At 36.3% G+C, this 13,739-nt stretch overlaps 1 protein-coding gene across 13 annotated transcripts in view; it reads right to left on the bottom strand.

Annotated features, from left to right (window-relative positions):
* HEATR5A (HEAT repeat containing 5A) overlaps positions 1-13,739 on the bottom strand; it is a 112,156-nt gene that overhangs the window by 8,470 nt on the left and 89,947 nt on the right. For 10 of the 13 annotated variants that reach the window (XM_036353708.1, XM_036353682.1, XM_036353690.1 and 7 more), the window contains 7 exons: positions 11,869-12,048; positions 9,533-9,755; positions 7,973-8,221; positions 6,428-6,555; positions 4,853-5,000; positions 3,618-3,890; positions 1,278-1,502 (listed from right to left, as the gene is read on the bottom strand). In XM_036353708.1, coding sequence (XP_036209601.1) covers positions 1,278-1,502; positions 3,618-3,890; positions 4,853-5,000; positions 6,428-6,555; positions 7,973-8,221; positions 9,533-9,755; positions 11,869-12,048 — 1,426 coding nt within the window. The remainder of the gene's footprint in view (positions 1-1,277; positions 1,503-3,617; positions 3,891-4,852; positions 5,001-6,427; positions 6,556-7,972; positions 8,222-9,532; positions 9,756-11,868; positions 12,049-13,739) is intronic. The other 3 variants (XM_036353725.1, XM_036353736.1, XM_036353718.1) reach the window with 2 other exon arrangements.

Below are 13,739 nucleotides of genomic sequence, written 5' to 3'. Positions count from 1 at the left end.
TTTGCCCCAAATTGCTTTTCCCTATTCCTTTCACATATTTGGTTCCTTAATAAAGCCCCTTTTCCCCAAACTCCATCCTAGAATGAGCTTCCAGAGAACCATACCTGTGACACTCTGCCTGATTTACTCAGAGCTGATTACTCTAATTTTTTGCCAGTTAATCTCTTTCTTTTTAGTGTACTAGAAATCGAGCAATTATTAAGACATTACTGTCACCTTCAAGGAGAACTTATGTTATTAATTATACCCTACAGCAATTTATAGATACCAGATTCCCAACTCTAGGTACAAAATAGGAGGTCAATACATGCTGAATTCAACTGAAACCTTTTCACCATATGAAATAGAATATAGTGAACTGTGACGTTTATCCTTACTAGAATAAGTGGAAATAATTTGTTTAAAGACTTCTTACAATCACTATAACATATGTTGAAAATGAACATAATAATAATAAGAGCAAACAAATGAACATAACAAGAGCAAACAAATTTTAATGGACATTGAACATAATACTAGCTATCATTTATTGATATATGCCAGGTAATAAGCGAGATGCTTCTCATATATTATGTTACTGCCTTAACATTTCCTGCAACTTAATATCCTTATTTTGTTAATGAGAAATCTAAGGCTCAGAGAAGTTGGGTAACTTGGCTAGTTAGTTAGCTATTAAGTGCTAAGGTGAGTATATGAACCACATTGGTCTTTTTCTTTTATATAGTTTTACTGACTCCAGAGAGTGGAAGAAAGAGGGAGAGAGATAGAAACATCAGTGAGAGATAATCAGCGATCCACTGCCTCCTGCACATCCCCTATTGGGGATTGAGCCCACAATCTGGGTATGTGCCCTTACTGGGAAATGAACGGTGACCTCTTGGTTCATAGGTCAACGCTCAACCACTGAGCCACACTGGCTGGGCAGATTGGTCTTATTTATAATTCGTAGCTAGCTTATGTACTTTTCAGTATACTATGCATGTAAAAAGTTCTGTCAGCTAGTCATAGATCATACTATATTTTGAAATTAACACAATATTACACTTGAAGGTCTCTCATGTCAACTTACCATACAGGCTGTCATTTACTTGTATTACAGGTTAAAGATCCTAAAATGAGAACACAGATGTTTCTACCCACTTATGTTCTCTAACCATGTTATGTAATAAATATGGTCTCTTTCAGGTGAGACTACCAAACATAATCAAGTCAATAGCTTCTCAAAAAATGGTCCCTCTTGATTTTTAAAACAAGAGCTTCCAAAAAACTTTAATTACCTGGATCCCAATAGTCAAGAATTGTTCTTAAAGCACTGCGGAGAAGGTCAGTCCAAGCAGTCTGGCTCTTCTCTGCTCTGGCCATGGGAGAAGATAATATTCCTTTCAGAGCCTGCAGGGAAGCTGCAGCTGTTGAAGATAACTGGCCCCCAGGCAATTTCACAGCAGTTTCTCTCAGGACCCCAACTGTGAGGTACAGTATGGTAGGGAGAATTGAGATGCTTCCTGTAAGATACATTTCAAAAAAAAAAACCTCTGTATTTCAGTCTATATATATAGTTCCTAAAAAGAAATCATCAGTGATAAGACAATGTCAAAGAGTTCTTGCTTTTAAGATTATTTTTCATAAAGAACTATAACTTTTAAAATAATTTAAATAACCTTTAGATTTTAAAGACTGAATCAGCCCGGCCGGTGTGGCTCAGCAGTTGAGCAGCAACCTATGAACCAGGAGGTCACGGTTCGATACCCAGTCACGCACATGTCTGGGTTATGGGCTCGATCCCTGGTGTGGGGTGTGCAGGAGGCAGCTGACCAATTATTCTTGCTCATCACTGATGTTTCTATCTCTCTCTCCCTCTCCCTTCCTTTCTAAAATCAATAAAAATAAATTAAAAGAAAGACTGGATTCTACAGTAGGTCCTCGGGTTACATCGGAGATCCGTTCTTATGGCGCGACGTAATGCGATTTTCACTGTAAGTCGGAACCCACCTACATAAGCACCTACGTCACTCACATGGGGCACATACACAGCAGTAATGAAGTGAAACGGTAAAAAAAAATTTAAAAGAAAGATAACAATTCCTGACCTTTACTTGTGGTAAATAAATAATAAAAAACATAAAGCACGTATGTACATACGTTGAAATGATGGAACTTTTTTTTTATATAAATAAATGGGCAATGGCGACGTAACCACGAAGTTATGTACGTCGAGTCCAATGTAACCCAAGGACTGTCTGTATTTTGGTTATAATTGAAAATGCTATTTAAATTGTATCACAGTATCTTCTGCAGTCTTATTTTGTTTTACTTGGAAGTTGGCAAATGTCGAATTTATTTTTATTTGCTTTTTATTGTGGTAAAATATACATAATATAAAACTTACCACTTTAATCATTTTAAAGTGTACAATGTGGCAGCATTAAGTATATTCACAATGCTGCAAAACCATTGGCACTGCCCATTTGACTTCATTTTAAACTTTTTTCAAGGAATTTGTAGCAATCCACTCAGCACAGAATATTAAAGTTTTAACGGCTACTAAAGGAGTTAAAAAGTCAATTACGTTTAAAATGAAAGAGACTAAAGCTAAAATGGTCAATTTTCCCAGATGCTACTCAACAAAACTTGTATAGTGTATTTTTACCCCTTGTCCTCTGCTAGTCACTTTTTCTGCCACACTTGGTGTGGAGGAAAGGAAGTGTGTGAGAACAAGGAATATAGGTTTTAATTCAAACTGAAATTTAAAGTCACTTTAAAAATAAGATAGCACATAAGTTGGTCAAGACACATTTAAGCAGAAATATGCTTACCAACTGAAAAGTATTAAGTGCTGAGTACCTATTATGTGCTAGATTTCCTAGACCTAGAGGATAGAAAATTTCATTGGAAATAAGACATATGTCTCTCTCTCTATGTATATATTTATCTTATTTATATATAATAATCAATTACATATAATGCTTCTATATGACACATGAAAACTATGTATCTACATATAGAACCAACATACACATATATATGTATATACAGGGAGGCCTCACAGATGAGGTAGACCTGGAGTTGAACTTCAAAGGAATGCAAAATTTTAAGTAGAAGAGAAGGGATGGGATCATATAACACCATGGACAATAGCACAGAACAGGGATGAGCATAAAGCCTCCTGGGTTTAAAATTCTCCCAGAAGGAATGAAGAGGAGGCAGTGACTCAGCAGAGCCCTATGGAGAGCCTTAAAATGCTGTACTAAAAGAATGGAGTTGATTCCAAATAGAACTGGATATGACGACAAACTTCTGTCATTACTGAGGTAGGGCAAGTCCATTGGATATTGTATACAAAAAAAAAAAAAAAAGCCCAAGAATGAGTAACTGCCACTGACAGATTTAAAATACTGTCAACCATAAAAAAAGTATCTGCAGTACATGCTATTTACACCCTTTTAGTAAAACAAATTACTAGGATGTAATGTTCATCTTAGAGGATTAATAACATTACCCAAACCTTTAGGTCAGATTTGTTTTAATGATAAAAGGATTAGCAACTATTATCTCCTTTACCGATTAAAACCATTTCTCTCCTTCCAGGTCCAGTAAAGCAACCACACACCACAGCATACCTTCAGGAGAACACACCGCGGGAAGTTCAGAGAGGATAACTAACGCCGCTGAAACCAATCTACTTCCATCTTCTGACAGCATCTGTGGCTTTGTAGCTTTTATTCCTGGGCTACCTGTCAATTTAGGATTAAGTTCTGGGAGCTGTCTAACTAGAATGCATACACACAATTCCAGTGCTGCAAAAACCAAAGACTTCCCAGGCACAAGTCCTCCTGTGTCCTTCCCCTCTCCAAATTCTGGCAGGGTTTCCTTTTCAGCAGCCCCATCATCAACTAAAAGAAAGAAAGAATAGGGTTGAATAAACGCTTCTTTTCTTCATATTTACTTTGCTTCTGGCAGATGGCAATTTAACTCACTGGTGTTGTAGGCAACACATTTAAATGACAAAAGTCTTAGGTATTAAATAAAAGTAGTCGTCTTTATTATGACTTCTTACTGGGACGAATCAAAAGAAATCCTTGGTAATCCTCTCAGCCTTAAAATATTTTCTGGTTGGCCCTGACCAGGTAGCTCAGTTGGTTAGAGCATCGTCCCCAAATGCCAAGGTTGTGGGTTCGATCCCTGATTAAGGTACATAGAGAATCACAAAGAATGCACAAATAAGTGGAAGGGCAAATCAATGTTTCTCCCTCTAAAAAAAAAATTTCTCGTTAACATCATGCTCGTAAGTATGTGAACCCTGCGCTGGTCAGGTAGTTCAGCTGGTTGGGTGTTGTCCCACACACCATTGGTGGCAGGATCGATTCCCAGTCAGGGCGCGTGCGAGAGGTGAGAGAATACGTCCTTGAGTTTTAAATCCACTGCTATGTTGGGTTTTCTGTAATATGTAGTCAAATCTAATATTGAATAATTAACTCACCAATACTGAATTAGACTTGTAAATAAGGCATTTAATCACTTTGCAAAAATCTAAGTCATTAAAAAATGTTAGTTGCTCTTTCCATGTATGTTAGTAAACTCTTACAGCTAGTGTAAGTACTCAATCAGAATAAGAGATTTTTTTTCTCTTCCAGGGTTTTGTTAAAAATTCTCATTTTCTCAAGGAGCAATAGTTTAGCTATGGACAACATCCAAGCTAACATGTAAAGGTGGATGGGAGAACTTATAGCCATACCTGGAGATGTTTCCTTTGTGCTACACATAACAGATTATCAGAATGACATAGATACATAAGCAATACTTTAAAAAATAATGATGCTACACGATTAATTTGGCATTGTGGGTTAACATTCACCTTCTGCACTTCGTCTTTTCTCCTTCACATGTTCTTGTGCTGCACATATAATCTGTCTTACCACTTCAAGTGAAGCCAACTGAATGGAAGGTGATTCTCGGGTCAAAATTACTCGATGCAGTACATTCAACAACTCGATACCCAAGGCCTATCATAGGAAAACATTTAGGGGAGATTGCATTGGAAATACTTTCTTTAAAACCCCCCCACAAAAACCAGTGCTAAATAAATTCTATGACAAAATCCAGAAAAAGAGATTTTAACAAATTGTTCACAAAAGAATAAAGGTGTTAGTGCAATAAAGTTATGTAACACCTGCTCCACTTTAAACCAACACCAGATTGGTTTTTGTCCGATCTGTGGAAGATGGCACTGTGACAAAAGGTCATTTGCACACAGGTCCTAAAGTGGGAAAACAGAAAGGGAAACTTCCAAAACAAGATGAGAAATTTGGTTAAAAAACCCCACAAGGACTGCCATGTAGAGTCCCAGATTTATATGAAGGTGTATTTTTTTGGTAATAACAGAGAATAATGGAAAAGTATGACATTAAAAGTGAATAATAAGCACAGAATGTATATCTCTCTAAAAAATAAAATACACCGGACAAGTAATACTTCATTTCCCCCCTTTCTTTTCTAGTAGTTACTCTAGTGGCTTTCTTTCATCTTTGAAAATAACAGAGTAAACCTATCATTATAATACTTGTTTTAAGATGCAGAATAAATGAGCACAAAAAGTTTAAAATTTATTCAAATACAATCCAAGTCAGGTAGAAACCTGATTAATACCTTAAACTTAAAAAATGATAGTGTCAATAAGGTAAATAATAGTCCATATATAGAGAGGAAATCATACCATCCATGTTTCGTAACATCCAAGAGACAATGATAAGAATTTTATATACTGGTAATACTGGATGCTGAGGGTGCCTGCCCAATGCAGAGTTGCTCTTGGGAAAGCAGTTAAAGGAAGTGCCATACTTTGTACAGTGATCCTTTTACCATGGTCACAACTGAGTCAGATATTAGCGCCTGACTCAACCTATAGGCTACTCAGTAGTCTCTTAAAAAGACCTGGAGGGAGAACTCAGACAACAGGAATACTTTGTAATAGGCTACAGAGGGCCTGTAATGCAGCCAAATGAACCAAGTAGGTTCTCTCTTAAGGAAATGGAATATAAAATACAGATGTATGTGAGGAGCCAGGGTACACTGAAGCAGAAAAAGGCAAAGAAGGAACACCACCTGTAGCTAGTGGCTATTATACTGGACAATGACTATCAGAACTGTCCCATCATCGAAGAAGTTTGACAGAAGAGCTGCTATACAGAGTGGTTAGCTGGTGGCAGCAGAGAGAAGCGCAGTAGAGGCAGAGACAGAAAGCGGCAGTCAGAAGCATGATTGTTCCCAGGTCAGCACAGCTGCTGGCGGCATTCCAGTCCTGAGGCCTAGCTGTGCAGCTGTTTAGTTTTCTTTTTACTTCTGTGTTCATTCTGTTTGCTGTAGTACCCGAACATGTTTCTGTTCCTGTTCTTTGATATCTACAGAAGCCTACCAAAAAACAACGAATCACCTGATCACTGCCAATTTTAGATCTGGGCCAAGGAACATCTAGAAGGGCCTGTAATGCATGTAAACAAGCAGTAATGCTTTCCATGGTTGCATCTGAGCGCAAGGAACACAGAAATTCCACACTGATTCCTGTAAAAAGCAGAAAAAAAAGACAGAGGCTTCTTTGAGAGTCTTAGCTCATGAAGTTAAAAATTCATTTTTCATTTTGGTAAGATGTATAAATAAGCTTAGCAAAAAGGTAATGCAAACAAGCAACAATAAATTGGGGACTCTAAACAATTAAGTGATAAAGCAAGTCTTTTAATAGTTTATTTTCATCTGCATGTACACAAAGAATAATCTCATTAGGCTTGTGCACTACTGTGTAGATGTTATAAAATTGCAATAAAAGATGTAAAAATCACAATAAATTGTCCCAGAGAATGTAACATGCAGAGTTTCATAACTTTATTCTGACTAAAATTTGTTGAGTGATTACCAGGTATGAGGCTCTGCACTTTGCACATATATTTTCATTTCATTCTCACAATACCTGAGGAAGTGGGTACTATTATTAGCACTTTTTCTGAGAGAACAAAATGAACACATAGAGTTTAAGCAATTTAATCTGCACAAGGTCAGTTACAATGGGGTACATCAAGAATGTGAACTGAGGTAATTGAACTGCACGGCTTATACTCATAGTAACTCCGCTATCCTTCATTCTATGAAAGTCCTTTTTCAAAAAGCTCTCATGTCAAGACAAATGGAAACAAAATTTTAATATACCAATGATACAGGAAATCTGGTCATGTCTGGCCTTGAAAGGAATAGAAACTCTATGACCCAAAAAGCTTACTTAATTTAATAACCTTTAAAACCCTCACATTAAAAAAAAATCCACACACACACAAACAAAACAAACCCCTCACATTTCATTTAATCAAAAACTTCTTTATAGGTAATGAAAGAAATAGATAAAATATGAAAACCACTGATTCCATTTATTCTAGAAACTCACTGTACCTTCGAAAGATACTTACTTTAAAAATAAAGTTCCAGATGTCAAGGGGGGCGGGGGGAACATATGCAATACTCTTTGTAATACTTTAAGCAATAAAACAAAATTAAAAAAAAAAAAGTTCCAGGAAAGAAAAACTGAAGTGTTAAACTTCATAAATGTAAAAATCTCATTTATCTTTGACATTAAATATCTGTTTGCAATTCTGTACCTTTGAGCATAATTTTCTAATACTGTGCAATTCTTTAGAATACGGAAAGGGGAATGACCCCTCAGTACAGCTGTAGATACCACATGGGTCTTTTAAAAATTCTGTGAAAGAACTAGGCTTCTCTTGCAATTTCTACAATTCAATTTGATCTAGAGTCAGCTTATAAAGAATTCTAGACTTAACAATTAAACCTGCAATTTTATAAAATGCATACAAATTTACTCAGTTATATCAAGACTATAACACCTAAGACAGCCAAAAAGAGATGACAGGCAGCGAGGCACAATTCAAGAAAAACTCTGTAGGGTTGGAAACTTGGAAGCTCTTTTACTGACCTAAAATAAGATGGAATCTATCAGAATAGACATCCTCAGGGGACTTTGCTATAGCCCCAGATGATGATCCCTGACACATGGAAGTTGGTGTTACAGGCCTGGAGAGATTGGATGCTCCTTCATCTGGGTCAGCAACGATGAAGCCTGTGCTTGTAAGCCACAGTGCTGTAGCATGGAGGATAAGCGCCCACGAATTGTTATAATGCAATTTTGCATTTTCACTAGTCTCTGCTGTATAGAAAGCACCACCTACAAAAACGGGGAAGCAAACAGTTTCAGGAGGAATAATAAAGCTATGAAATACTACTTCATACCCATCAGATTGTTAAAAATTAAGTATAACATATAATGGTGGGGAGATACAGTGAAACAGAAACATCCTATGTTTCTTTTAATTTTTTTCATCTATCTGTCCAATTTTTCCAATACCATTTATTGAGTAGACCAAGCATGTCAAACTCAAAGGCTAACACACACCAAATAAACAAGGTTTAAATTTATGTGGGCCGCAAAAAAAATAAAAGCCTCAATTTTCATAGAAACATAGATTTTGAAAAGTATAGTATAAAAAAAAGAACAAGAGCAATGATAAAATTAATGTTTTCTTCCTGACACTTGGCATCTCTTCTCTGCTACTATCTTTCCTACTTCGGGGGAAATCTTGTTCGCTGTGGCTACTTTCAAAACTGACCCAAGGTGAACGTCAGTAATTCTGGATCTGACAGGAGACTTACTTCCCTTCATAAGTGTAAATAACTGCTCACAGTTATATTGGCTGGGCCACAAAAATATTCGTTGTGGACCGTGTGCGGCCCGCAGGCTGTGAGTTTGACATGCTTGGAGTAGATGGTCTTTACCCCATTGTATGTTCTTGCCTTCTTTATCAAATATTCATGACCATATACGCATGTGTTTATTTCTGGGCTCTCTAGTCCAGTGATGGCGAACCTTTTGAGCTCGGCGTGTCAGATGTTTGAAAAACCCTAACTTAACCGGTGCCGTGTCACATATAAAATTTCTTGATATTTGCAACCATAGTAAAACAAAGACTTATATTTTTGATATTTCTTTTATATATTTAAATGCCATTTAACAAAGAAAAATCAACCAAAAAATGAGTTTGCGTGTCACCTCTGACACACGTGTCATAGGTTCGCCATCACTGTTCTAGTCTATTCTATTGACATATATGCCTGTTTTTATGCCAGTACCATGCTACTTGATTACTATGGCCTTGTAGTTTAGTTTGATATCAGGTAATGTGATTAAAAAGAAAGCTGGCATAAAAACAGAAACATGTTGTTATTTCATGTAACATAAATAGTTATAACCACTTTGGAGACCAATTTGCCAGCACCTTGGAAGTTAAGATGTACATGCCTCATGACCTAGTCAATCAACTTCAGGATGTCTAACCTGAGGTAACTCTCACATGCTCATTCTATGAATGAAAATTATTCTGGGAAAAATATTTCAGATAAACATTATCTGCTAAGTAAAGGAAAAGTGTTGAGAAGTTATTGTCACTCTAGGAATTATGTAAACATTTTACCCTCTTACCTTCAATAGGAAGTTGGGAGGCAAATTCTGAAGGCAGAGTTAGGAGAGCAAAATCCTGAAGCGCAGCAAGCCAGAGCCTACTTAGTGTGCCCAGGTCTGTGTGGACCAAGTCAAGCAGTCCAGGTGATGAGTCTGACCCATTTCTACCACTCTCTTCTGGACAGGAGGTAGTCTTCAGAGGTTGTTTGTTATTTTTATGTCTTTCTACAGCGATTATGTAGACCTGTTAAAAATTAATTTGTGAATAGGAAGATCTTGTGCCTGTTGAAAAGGTGCTATAGTATTTTATCTTGCTGAGGAGGTAGACTTACCATTGAGTATACCGGACCTGAAAATGGATTGTAATATCTAAAGTTATACATGTGTAACCATATACTAGTACACAAAAATGGGGTAGAGAGATCCAATGAGAAACATCAGGGATAAAAATCCGTGGTAAACGTGCTGCCACTCTGTACTTTCACAATCACGATAGCTGTCACTAAATGATCTCAGCACTCTTTCTCACTAAGCCTTAATATGGCCTTAAAATCCATCTCAACATAAGATTTCAGGTAGCCATGTCTGAACCGCAGTAGACTGAAATACTAAAAGTATTTTCTTTCAAAGTTACCACTAAATCACCACAAAAAGTTTTACATACATAAACTTAACATGGACTGTTTATAGGACTACTAGAGGCCCGATGCATGAAATTCGTGCAAGAGTAGGTCTTCCTTCCCCCGGCTGCCGGCATTGGCTTCCCTCTGGCACCCAGGACCCAGGCTTCCCTCTGGCTCTGGCTTCATTTGGGAAAACATCTGACCTAATTAGCATATTACCCTTTTATTATTATAGATAGGATGTTAAAGTATTCAACATAGTATACAAACTGATTGTACTACCTCTTTATCTACAGATCTAAGATCTAGTAAACTGAAAAAAATGTAAATTTCTGGAAAACTAATCTGGTGGCAAAACTGACTGAACTTATGTGAGGGTATTCATCCAATGCAGTGTGAATTCAAACATTTTATTACAGATATATTAATGTGTTTGATTATAGATTCCATATTGCCCCATACTTCCAAAATCTGAATTCCAACTATTATATGGAGCTAAGGATTTCAGATAGCAGATTATGAACCTCCTATGATGCTCAACTACTGAGATACTCCAGCTGGACAAGAACTACTTTATTTTTAAAAATATATTTTATTGATTTCAGAGAGGAAGGGTGAGGGAGAGAGAGATAGAAACATCAATGAGAGAGAATCATCAATTAGCTGACTCCTGCATGCCCTATACTGGGGATTGAGCCTGCAACCCGGGCATATGCCCTTGACCAGAATCAAACCTGGGACCCTTCAGTTTGTAGGCCGAAGCTCTATCCACTAAGCCAAATCAGCTAAGGCCAGAACTACTTCTTAACCAAGATATATCAACCCTAGCCCTGGCCAGGTCGCTCAGTTGGTTAGAGCATCCTCGTGAAATGCCAAGGTTGCAGGTCTGATTCCTGGTCAGGGCATACAAGAATTAACCAATGAATTAATAAATAAGTGGGACAACAAATCGATGTTTCTCTCTCTATCTAAAAAACTCTTGGTTTCATTAATTAAAAAAAGATTTGTCAAAACTAAATAATGAAAAAAAAAGAGATTCTATAATCTTCAGGTTTTAATTAGTTATATTAGCTATACTGGAGGAAACCCTTTCTTTCATATTGATTAATTCTTTCAGTTGTAATGTAAAACTATACACATTCATTAAAATGATATATGAACCCAGACTGGCCAAGTTTAGTAACTGCTAAAGCTGGATGATGGGTATAAGTGGGGTCATTACACTATTATAACCACTTTCATATCCGCTTAAACATTTCCATAGTAAATTAAAAATAATAGAGCTTTCTCCCTGATTAGAAAAGTTAAGCATTGTTTGTATAACATCTCTTAATCTTAGAAAAGGAAATTACTTATTATTTTAATATTCAAAAGTCATCTATAAAACAGCATACAAAATTAAAGTATGTATTATAGAATTAAAAGAACATACAGGCAAATCCACATTTCTAGTAGTTCAGATTTCAATAAAAATTAATTTTCATTGGCTATCATAAAGTCTGTCTGGCTCAGGACTGATTGCCTCTGCTAACAGCAGCAGATAACAGACAATGAAGAACACTTTAGAATGCTTGGCCAAAATATCAATTAACATATAATAAATGATATGTTGAAAGCCTTTTGTTAAGTTTAAAAAAGGACTTATTTGTGTTTTAAAAAGTTAATTTCAATTTATGGCCTAAGCTGTTTATTAACAACTTCCAAAATTCCCATTACTAATTAAGAAGTACTAACCTCTGCCCAGGCTTTTAGCACAGCTAAGATCTCCATGGTAGAAGCACTTTCATTATATAAGTGACTTAGAGCTTCTTTTCCAGCCTGTATTTTTGTTAATGATGAAACAAGCAAATGATGAACTCTTCGGAGATCATTAAGATCACTTACAACTCCACTTGCTATCCAGGCACTGCAAACCTGGTTTTTAAGAAAATAAGAAGTTACAGTTAAAAATTATAAATATGTTCCTCTAAGTTCAATAGACCTCACCCAAATCTTAGGAATCTAGTCAATGAAATCACCTTGCTATCAAGAAACCCAATGAGAAGCTGCTTATAATGATACTCAAAAGCCAGCATTTCAAAAGGAAATGAAGTTTAAGGTTGAAGCAGGGAAACCAGTACTAATCAGTACATGGAATCAAAGAGATTCAGAAGGTACCACTTTCATAAATGTTTGGATTAACATTTAAATTAAATCTTCAATCCTGATTATTTCATCTCGCTACTTTAAAATTTGAGATTGTGCCTGGCGTGGCTCAGTGGTTGAGCATTGACCTATGAACCAGGAGGTCACAGTTCTATTCCTGCTCAGGGCACTTGCCCAGATTGCAGACTCAGTCCCCAGTGCGGGGTTGCAGGAGGCAGCCAGTCAACGATTATTCCTCATCAATGATGTTTCTGTCTGTCTCTCCTTCTCTCTTCCTCTCTGAAATCAATAAAAATATATATTTAAAAAAAACACACTGAATTGTGTGGTTACTTAATGTAACTTTCTTAAAAGATAAAGCATCTAACACTAAAACCCCAAAGAAGATTTTGATTCTTTGGGAAATAACATATTAAAAATTTCTTTAAAAATTTAAAATATAAACATAATTAATAATTTTCCAATGCAAAAAGTTTACTCAATTATCAGGAATGTTTGTGGTTTTCTAAGGTGTCATGGTATTTATCTTCTAGAGAAAATTTATTTTACCTTTTCCATCTATTTAATCACTTCCTGCCCCATTTCATAAAATTTCAAGTGATTTACAGCAGAAACACATATAATAAAATGATTGAAAAATAAAAACTCAGTACAGCCCTGACCTTACTTGGTAGAGTGTCATCTGCACCGAAAGGCTGCCAGTTCAATTCTGGTCAGGACACATGCCTGAGTTGTGGGCTCAATCCCCAGTAAGGGGTGTGCAGGAGGAAGCCAATCAAATATTTCTTTTTTTCATGGATGTTTCTCTCTCCCTTCCTCTCTCTCTCAAATCAATTAAAAAAAAAACCACACACACAAAACACCCTCTGGTTAGAAAAAAAAGAGGCTCAGTACAACATTGAAACAATTCTCTGAGTATCAAAGGCACTCAAACACTTCCTAAATACAACTGAATAAAATAAAGTTGAAAGAACTGACTAAAACCAATCTTTTATTATGTTTATAATTAACTCAATTCAAGCTAGTTCTGCTTTTAATAATTTCAGGTCAGGCAGGGCTGGCTTTTGAGTTTTTGACAGCCACTCCAAGAAAAATACCTGTTTAGAATGGCATATTATATGGGTCTTTGATATGTAAAAAAGCATTCAATCTCACTTGAAATACAAATCTAAACTATACTGATACACCCTTTTTACTCCATCACATACACAAAAATCTAAATGTTTGACAACTCACAAAATTGCTCAGACTATGGACAACAGGTGCTTGTATACACTACTGGTAGGAGATGAAATTGGTAAGCCCCTATAATATCCTCTTTAACTCAGCAATTCAATTTTGGAGAGTTTATTTTACAGATAAGCTTGCATCCAGTCAAATGATCTACGCAGAAGGCTATTCACTTTAGCACTATTTGAAATAGCAAACCATTAAAAACCCCATTTATTTGTCACCCATAA

The sequence above is a fragment of the Myotis myotis genome, unplaced genomic scaffold (genome assembly GCF_014108235.1).
Source record: "Myotis myotis isolate mMyoMyo1 unplaced genomic scaffold, mMyoMyo1.p scaffold_m19_p_1, whole genome shotgun sequence".
Taxonomy (NCBI): domain Eukaryota; kingdom Metazoa; phylum Chordata; class Mammalia; order Chiroptera; family Vespertilionidae; genus Myotis; species Myotis myotis.
Note: the sequence above shows the minus strand (reverse complement) of the source record. Positions and strands in the feature narration are given on the sequence as shown.